The sequence below is a fragment of the Solanum pennellii genome, chromosome 3, assembly GCF_001406875.1.
Source record: "Solanum pennellii chromosome 3, SPENNV200".
NCBI lineage: Eukaryota > Viridiplantae > Streptophyta > Magnoliopsida > Solanales > Solanaceae > Solanum > Solanum pennellii.
This window is the reverse complement of record NC_028639.1, coordinates 66181209-66191382: the sequence shown is the minus strand read 5'-3', so window position 1 is coordinate 66191382 and position 10174 is coordinate 66181209. Positions and strand designations below refer to the sequence as shown.

General features: G+C 33.6%; 1 protein-coding gene across 1 annotated transcript; it reads left to right on the top strand.

Moving 5' to 3' along the window:
• The first annotated feature begins 1758 nt into the window (after window positions 1-1758).
• LOC107015475 (tubulin gamma-1 chain) lies at window positions 1759-9421 on the top strand. The gene is made up of 11 exons (XM_015215758.2): window positions 1759-2142; window positions 3587-3787; window positions 4260-4371; window positions 4482-4882; window positions 5940-5993; window positions 6067-6171; window positions 6670-6744; window positions 6825-6869; window positions 7442-7570; window positions 8939-9043; window positions 9139-9421. Exons 1-11 carry the CDS (start codon window positions 2014-2016, stop codon window positions 9205-9207), a joined length of 1425 nt encoding a protein of 474 aa, XP_015071244.1. The 5' UTR covers window positions 1759-2013; the 3' UTR covers window positions 9208-9421.
• Window positions 9422-10174: the final 753 nt, after the last annotated feature.

Here is a 10174-nt window from a genome sequence, read left to right as displayed (position 1 = left end):
TTCCTCTCTTTTTTATCATCAACAAATATGATTAAAACTTGAAATTACCAAGAAATCAGAAAGGTACGACTCCGTATTTAGTTATTTTTAGCAACTTTCTTTATGAGTTTTGTTTAATCATAAAGGTGAATGAAGAATTTTTTTTGATTTTCAGCAACAATGGTGAGATGTGGAGAACAAGGAAATGAGAAAAAAAAAGGAAAAATCTAGGGTTGGATAAATAAAAGGGGAAGATTTGGACCGTTAAGTGTTCCAATCAGACACATCATCTTTTTTTTCTTCACTTCACGCGCTCAAAAGGCGTGTCTCAAACGACAGGTGACAAGTTAGCCAACTGTGTTTGATAGGTACACTTTTTGAATGATTTAAGTGTTCAATAGGAAGGAACTCTTGTTAAGGTATCTATACGGAAAATCTTGACAAGTTCAAGGGGCCGCTTATGTGTTCTGCCTTTTTAAAAAGTCTAACTCAATCAAAACTAAAATACTTTGATTTTATTCAATTTTTTATTTTAGACGTGGCTATCAAGTTATGTCCAATAAGATAATTAATACAATTGAATAATTATATTAGCACGAACATAATAGAGTAAAAGTTATACCCAATAAAAAATACTAATGTTGGACATTTTAAATATGTTTCCTAATATAAGTCACGACTAAAATTTTAAAATACAATACGTATCAAATATAAAATATAAAGGGGCCTAACATAAATATAAATAAGTTTGTGATTTTTTCCCCGTATTTTCTCCACACTTTGAGGACCGTAGCATACCTCATTGCAAGTTATTTGATTGTACAGACTGAATTTGTGAAAAATATTTTATAGTTAGTTGTTTGATAAAGGGATAAAAATAATAATTAAAAACATGATATTAATGAGCATTGGTTAATGATAATCCTATATTTTTTTGCTTAAATACATAAAATGTTGTAGTAATTGGATGAGTAATTTTGTGAACTAGAAGAGTGAGAGTTTGATATAAGATGCGTGATCATCAAATTTAATTAAGAAGAAGATCGGTCATTTTGTCAAATTTCTTCGACATGATCATTAATGTCGATTTTGTAATGAATTAAAATTACCTAAAATTTCAAAGAGACAAAAAAACATAATGAGATGTTGGTGATGAATATCACAAAATATAACGATGTAAATTATTATCGTCTAGAGCTTGTTCCATTTGCTTTTTGATATTTTTAAAGAAGTCCAACTTAATCCAAAATAAAATACTTTAATTTTTTATTTTATTTTATTTTTTATAAATTTGGCTATTAGGTTATGTCTAATAAAATAATTAATATAATTAAATAATTATATCCGCGTACGATAGAATAGAGTAAAAGTTATACCTAATAAAAAAATACTAATATTAAATCTCTTAAATATGTTTTATGATACAAATCACTGCTAAAATTAAAACACACTACATAAAAATACAATACATATAAAAGGATCAAGATAAAACCTCTTCAATCTACTTGGCTCCACAAGGAGGGTAAATTTGAAACAAAATGGATATACTTTCGTGATTAACTATATTAAAATAAGTTATCTCAATATGTATACGAATGTCTCATTTCATTAATATGATATAAATAATGGATAAATAATTTTATACTATTTAATATCTTAAATCAAATTTAAAATAAAATAAATAAAATAATTATATATTCTGTGCTCGAATTATTATACTTTGTATCTTGCGCCAAACGATTCATTATTAAGGGTCCTAAATGACTAAAGTTTCATAATTAAGCCGGCAGATTAGCCCCACCATTGTAACACACTCAAGAGAGTGACATAATTTCGTAAGCCTCACTTTTTTTCCCTCTTTTCTTTTTCGAAACCTCCGTTTTTGGCTACGCCCCACAAAAAGCGCCCAAAAAGCCAAAGTAGAAGCTAATTCCGATTGCTCTTTCTCTCCTTATCGCAGATCCATAACTTCTGCAGTTTACTCCTGATACTGCTAAGCCTGAAGGAACCAACGAGTAAGAAAGTAGAAGGAAAATGCCGAGAGAAATTATCACATTGCAAGTGGGACAATGCGGGAACCAGATTGGAATGGAGTTCTGGAAACAGCTATGTCTCGAGCACGGTATCAGTAAAGAAGGCATCCTTGAAGATTTTGCTACTCAGGTATATAACTTTTTCTCTTTGTTATGTTCAGTGTATGCATCAGTTGAAGTAGTATACAGCGTATATACCGAATATTAGGTTTTGACTTGCGTGTTGTGCTTTACCTTAGATTGTCTTTTTTCAGTATATGGTTGGTATACAAATCTGTATACACATAATTGTAGGAGGAGCAATATATGAATAGATAGTGCTGACAATTGTGTAGAACTGTTGGTTTGAATGAAGTGATGTGAAACAAGAGATTTGTTTGTAAAAGATAATAATTTCCGCACATAGGTTAGCGAGCAAAGTCATTTTCACTGTTTCGTGAGAAGTAAATCCCTTGAACAAAACATTTTCTATTATCCAACTAAACGAACAGATAATTTCAAAACATTTTCCTGGAACCAAACGTACCCTAATAGTGTTATGCTGTTCAAGTTCCCGCCGTTCTTATGGTTTTACCTGTTAAGATATATGCTCATCTGAATCCTACCTTTTTTCGTTTACATTTTGGAAGGAAAAAACATAGGTAGCATTTAAGTAGGGGTTTTGTAGGTTCAGCGCGTCTCTTTTTTATTTTTTTTGTTTATTTTGAAATTAAAGCTTTTTATGACAAATTTGTTTTACAATTGGTTTAAATTGAGATAATTTTCTGTAGTTCATTTATTCCGGAAGGAAATTGATTTCTTTTTTTTCTCTCGCTGTGGTGGAAAATGAAATGCGAATCTAAGAGAAAAAGGGCTAACATTAAATTACCATTTTAAATACAGAGATACTTAGGTTTGTCTGTTTTATGTTCGGCATAAAATGCAAGAGGTGACAGATACAAGTGACAACTCAGATAAGGATTATTGGTTAGATCATGTAGTAGTGAGTGAGACAGTTTAGTCAAGTTATTCTATGACAATTAAGTTTAATGACTTTGAAATCTACACAGGAAGCTAAATATCCCTTCGAATTGCATACCAAAGAAGCATTCACATTCTTTAAGTAAAACATCTGTCTGTTATCATGACAAGCCTTTTTTATCCAAATTATGGTCCTTATTGGTTACACCACAACACTACTTGTTCTACTTTTGAAAAGTTATGTGTTTTTTCTTGGAATTTGTTGTGCTGAACTTATCATCAGTTGATAGATGTGCTGTTTCTAAGAAATTAATTTGAGGGAGCTTGAAACTGGACCGTCTCCAAATTATAGATTTGATTCTTTCATTTTCTGATCTGATTTATGCTGCCTAGTGTCCATGGATGTTTACACATGTACATACAACACTATCATTGAGCCATATGCTTGTGAATGGTTGATGTACAGGTCCTCATCCACTTAGGCAAAAAGTTCTAATTTGTTTTTACACACTTGCTTGTCTGATTTAGTGCTTGTGTTTTCATCTTAAGACCACTCTCTTATACAACATGAATAACCTACATTACTTTATAGTGATGAATATTTAATGTTGCAGGGAGGTGATAGAAAAGATGTATTTTTCTATCAAGCGGATGACCAACACTACATACCTCGAGCATTATTGATGGATCTAGAGCCCAGAGTGATTAATGGTATACAAAATGGTGAATATAGGAATCTCTACAATCATGAGAACGTATTCATTGCAGATCATGGAGGAGGTGCTGGAAATAATTGGGCAAGCGGATATCATCAGGTCAATTTGTTTTCTTTTAAATCTTTGTATCAGTGTATTATAGAAAAACATCAATCATTTATTAAGATTGCTATATTCCCAAAGATGCTCCACCAATGTTACAGGCAATACATGCACTATCAGTGTTATTTTAGTGGCCTGGATGTCAAGTTGGACGAATGAGCCAAGCTCATAATAACTGTGACTTATCCTGACTTGTGAAAGAATGTATCCACTCTTTGACCGCCGTTACAGTTTTGATTCGAGATACTTTGATTGAGATAAGAAAACCAGTAGATGTCATCAACTTCTTCATCAATCCACTTCCAATACTATTCTGTATGTTCTTTCTGTGATGTTCACTCGACTTGCACCTTTGTAGAGTCTTTATTCAGAAAATAATCTTGAAGTGCTTCATGGACCTTTCATTTGTTGTCCCGAGAGCTTTGATTAGCAGTTTCTGAATAATTTGGTAAAACCATTTCTCTACCAGGGTAAGCAATATGAGGAGGATCTAATGGACATGATTGACAGGGAAGCAGATGGAAGTGATAGTCTCGAGGGTTTTGTTCTATGCCATTCGATTGCTGGTGGAACTGGCTCAGGTTGACTCCTGTTATTAATTTGGTTCAGATTGTGATAACTTCAGTAGATTGAGTGTCTCGGAATTCAGTGTGGATATATATTATGTTGCTGATCACTGTCTTTAGTGCAGGTATGGGCTCATATCTGTTGGAGACTCTGAATGATCGCTACAGCAAAAAACTTGTCCAAACCTACAGTGTCTTTCCAAACCAAAATGAGACAAGTGATGTGGTTGTACAACCTTACAATTCCCTATTGACCCTCAAGCGCCTGACATTGAATGCGGATTGTGTAGTTGTACTTGATAATACTGCACTCAATAGAATTGCTGTAGAACGCCTGCATATTACGACCCCCACCTTTACTCAAACAAATTCCTTAGTGTCTACTGTAATGTCAGCAAGTACAACTACACTACGCTACCCAGGATACATGAACAATGACTTGGTTGGACTCCTTGCTTCTTTGATACCTACACCAAGATGCCATTTCCTTATGACTGGATATACACCACTCACTGTGGAACGTCAAGTAAGATATCTGTTCTTATCTGTCAGTGTTTTTTGTAATGTTCTAAATGTAACTGTAATGGTGATTGCTGATTATCTTTTTACTTTTGCACTCTCATAGTAGCTCAATTGTCTCACAATTATTTATACAACTTAAGTTCACTAAAAAAAACTTAGCCATACAAGGTTGCTCCTCACATGTACAAAATCATTATTGACCCCTTCAAAGTCTCTCCTATTCCTCTCTCCACACCACCCACATAAGAGCCTATGGGGCTGTATCCTATCTTTTGGTATTCTCTTTCTTCGTTTGAAAGCACAACTATGAATGCATCCTTTACTATTTATAGTCCATTTTATCCTAAACAAATTCTGAACATTCCCATATAGTACTAGCTGACATATGTGATTCTTTTCTTTCTCAAATTCTCAGCTGACAATATTGCTGCATCAATTGTTGCATAGTTATTTTTATTTTCTATAGTGGGACCTGATATCAAGAGTAATATCACTTTGTTTTATTGTTTTTTCTGATTTAAATATCTTGCCATGGTCTTTGACATCTTGTTTTTTGAACTATCTAAATTGTGTGCTTGTGGATATCAAGATACTGAAGCAGTAAGCTTTTGATTTATTGGGGGATGGGAAAAGAAAACGTTGCCTGATTAATGTGTTCCCCATGAAAAAAGCAGATCTAAAAATATGTAATTCTAATTAATGGAGAGCAATTTATCTTGGTGTAACTGATTTTGTGAAGTCACTTTTTTCCCCACTATTATACCCTTATATCTTACCTGTTATCAACAAAAAGAGAAGATGATAAATTGGCCATCTCACAAATAGATAGTTATTTCTTCTTAATTCCACTAGCTCATTCTCTGTTTGTGTATAAAAAGAGAGGATGATAAATTGGCCATCTCAAAAAATGTAGTTATTTCTTCTTAATTCCACTACCTCATTCTCTATTTGTCTATTTTTTTCTCTTTTCTGTTTCCTAGTAAAATTGTAACATGCAGCTTGTGTGTGGGGCATTCAGTAGTGACAACTGAAGCATATTGCTAATAATTTTCTTTTTGCAGGCTAATGTGATTAGGAAAACAACTGTACTTGATGTGATGAGGAGGCTCCTTCAGGTCTGTAAACCTGCTCTCCATATTTTCCTATTGAAAGCTTTTGCAGATATACTCAAGGAATTTCACTTTGCAGACCAAGAATATCATGGTTTCCTCCTATGCTCGAACAAAGGAAGCCAGTCAGGCTAAATACATATCCATTTTAAACATCATCCAAGGAGAAGTTGATCCCACTCAGGTATTCATGATTATTGTTTAACAACTTTTACGGTGTAACTCCTTTTCTTTCTTCACTTGTGCTACAGAAAGGTCTGATTGTTTGAACTTTGAAATTTGATTGAAATTTCTTTCAAACTGGAAGGTTTTAAGCAGATTCTAATTCTGGCTGTTTGAGAAAGGCACACCACATGAGTCATGTTTTTGGAACTTAAACAACTTGGTTTTATGTTGTTATCATGTAATCCTTAACTTGCATTATTTCCCTTGAGGAGTTCTAAGATTATTTCAGTTGCAACTAAGACCTAGCTTTATCACCCAACCACCCAAAGGGACATTGTTTTTCCATTTTATACATCTAGATTCCTTTGTAGTCATGAATCTTGGGGATCTAGAGTCATATTATATTGCTCATCTGTTAGCCGTTTCCCAACTTTGTAAGCTCGGAGCATATATCAAGACAACATATGCACACACATAACCTCACTACTTCTTACTCATTTGATGTTTTGTGAATCAGGTCCATGAAAGCCTGCAGAGAATAAGGGAGAGAAAGCTTGTTAATTTTATTGAGTGGGGCCCTGCAAGCATTCAGGCAGGTTTTTGGCCATAATAAATTTTGAGATATAGCTTTTCTTATCCTACTTCTTGACTTTGCATTACCTTCCTTTGCAGGTTGCTTTGTCTAGAAAGTCCCCTTATGTACAAACTGCTCATAGGGTAAGATATACTTCTATCGTGTACTTGTTCAATCTTTTGTGCTGAAGGCTGTTAATCTGAGCTGTACAGCTTATGAACTGCTTAAATGACTTTCTTAGAGATTAAGGATGTATAGTAATGTAAAAGTCAAAGCTTGATTTCCAGTAATTCAGCTTACCAACAAATCAAGTGAGTAAAATTGTACTTGTAAATTAAGTTTAACAACATGAAGTAATCGTTTGTTCTGTGTTTCGAAACTGATGCTTGATCCATTAGATGCTGTTGCTGAATCCGAAGGTTCTACATAGTTCATAGTTTGAGCTTTAATAACAGACCTATAGCATAACTTCTTAAAGTTGAAGACATAACAGATATTGGTTACTTGTGTTTGAAAAACACATTTCTTGTAATGGGCAAATATAGTCTATATTTCAGTTGCTGATATGATAATCAGCTGAGGCAAGCTAGATTAGTTTGACTATCTGGTCTTCACGTTCAGCTGGAATCACTTTCCTGAATGATGTTTGGACCTTGCAAAGCTGTTTGTTTCCTTAAAGATGTGTAATAAAACTGTGTGTTTTCCAATGTATCAGGTTAGTGGTCTCATGCTGGCCAGCCATACAGGTATCCGCCACTTATTCAGCAAGTGTTTGACCCAGTATGATAAATTGAGAAAGAGACAAGCTTTCCTTGACAATTATAGGAATCACCCAACGTTTGCCGTAAGTTCTGTTTCAACTCTGTCTTTCTGATATAGGCAGCACAGTGTATAGTTTAGTTATTGGTAAGTCAGTCCTCATTCTTCCCCTGGATTTGGTTTTGTGTCTAGCTTTTCTGCTTGCATGGCTAAGAAACTGATAAGTAAAACAGAATAGACATGCTCTATGGTTTCTGCAAAACTGAACCTGAAATTCTTTCAAGCTAAATCTGTCAACATCTATAGGAAACTATGACATACTTTCTTCCTCAGTTCTGTATTTCCTTTCTAAACCTGCTTTGAATTGTTTTACTTGAGCTGAGGGTCTTCTGGAAACATCCTCTTTGCCTTCCCAAAGTAAGAAGTAAGGTCTGTGTATACACCACCCTCCCCAAACCCGACTTGTGGGATTACATTGGGTATGTTGTTGTTGTATTGTTCTCTTACTATACAACGCTATCTATGTCTATAACTGACGTCCAATGTAATATTTGCTGCTGATATTCTATATCTAACCAATTACATAACAACATAATATTGTTTGCCATTGTAAGAATGTACAGTCTTTAGAGAACAAAAGAGAACACTTGGATATATGAAATGTATTTGATGACGCCTACTAACAGACAAGTCATTGAAAAACCTGAATTGACATGTTTTTGTTTATTGGCGTAGATTTACTTTGTCATTAGATAATTTTCCTCAAGTAATATATAGCGGTGTATATGTTACGCAGAAACAAGTAGTTAAATTCGAAAAGTAAAGTGACACTTTTTTCTTTTCAGTTGGTCCGAAAAAGAATGACATCTTTCGATATTTGGCTGCAATTTAACTTCAAGCTTCCCATTTTACTCTTAATGAAATGTTTTATAGCCACAAAAACTTCTATGGCTTATTCTAAACCACAAGTTCTAAAAGTTTTCATTTTTTACTTTAATTCCGTGTCCAGTCATACACCTTCACATAAATTGGGATGGAGGGGAGTGAGTATAAGGTTTTCTGAAGTACAGTACTCAAAATTTGAGAATAGAACAGTGTCCTTTGTGATATTTTGACTTGTGGGCATGAGGTGTAAAGTTGAACTTTAAATACTATGCTTCTGTGAGGAGTTAAAATCCTTAGCTATCCCTATATAGGCTCAACAATTTGAAGAAAAGATTGCATCAGTTTGTCAATATCACATATGGATGTTATTCCTATGTCCCGTCTGGGCGTTGTAGCCCCCAGCTGAGCTTCTTGCTTTTCTTGTTCAACAAGGAATGATCTGTCCATGCGGGAGTCCAAGAACCCTAGCTTTAATCTACATGCACTTTCCTGTAAAAGCTTTTGTTGGTTTCATTTATAGTGTTTGCTATAAGCTTTTTCCTCTTTAATATTTACGCATAATGGGCAGGACAATGATCTATCCGAGTTTGACGAATCTAGAGATGTGATTGAAAGTCTTGTTGATGAGTACAAGGCTTGCGAGTCCCCAGATTATATCAAATGGGGAATGGAGGTAAGTGCTACTGTGCTAGTACTAGTATACTAGCTATCCTGTGTTGCCAGTAATTTCATGTGCTGCATCACCAATGGGCTAATCTATTTGCGCAGGATCCCGACCATGCTCTAACAGGCGAAGGAAACGCTAGTGGAACGATTGATCCAAAATTATCTTTATGAGCAAGCCAACTATTCCCTGTTTCAACTCTGCAGGAAAAAAAAGGACTTTGTTCCTTGTAATTATCTCTATAATTTAATTAGTCTTTTGGGACTCAACTTATTTGTTAAGAGTCATTTGGTTTTGTTAACATTAGCAAATTCATGGTAAGATGTGAAATTGTTCTAGAGAAATCTCCAGCAATGAAGTACTGTTTCATATATATTTTGAGCATAACAATCGAAAGCCATTGCAATTTCCTAACGTGAAACTTAAAATTCCATTTCTAAACTTTTGATGTATTGAATGGGGTTATTTTCCCCAACATTCGAAGTTATCGAGTATTATGTATTTATTATCACTCGTATAAGATCATATACTGTTGGCATTTTTTTTCTTTTCCAAAATTCTGCTTTATTGAATATAGGTATTAGGGAGCGTAAGAATAATGCGCGTATTCATTCAATGATTCAAAGATGAAATCTTCTGATAGTTAAACGCAAAAGGGAGAATGGGAGTGACGGTTTCGTTGTCTACATTTTCAGTCTCTAATATTTATATTTTCTTTCACCAAAAAAAAAAAATCTTTTTTCATGATGAAGAACTCATTCATTTATCCACTATTTTTTGAAAACGCTTGTTTAAAAATAATGGAAAAATTCTCTCCCACCTCCCAAAATAAAAAACTTCTTAAATGTTAAATTAAAACAGAGAATTCCGCAAATTTCATATTTGAACATTTTATTATAAAAATAGTTAATGTATACTCCCTCCGTCCCTTTTTATTTGTTTTCTTTTGAATTGACACACCTATGACATAGTGCGTTTACTATTTTACCTCTATTAATTATGAAGTGGACGAAAATTTTTATATTTTTCGAAGTAATTATTCATTTAATTAAAGATATAATAGATAAAAAAATTATTCTTTATTTATTTATCAAAATAGATAAATAATTAGGTATAATTATATATATAAAAAAAGAAAAA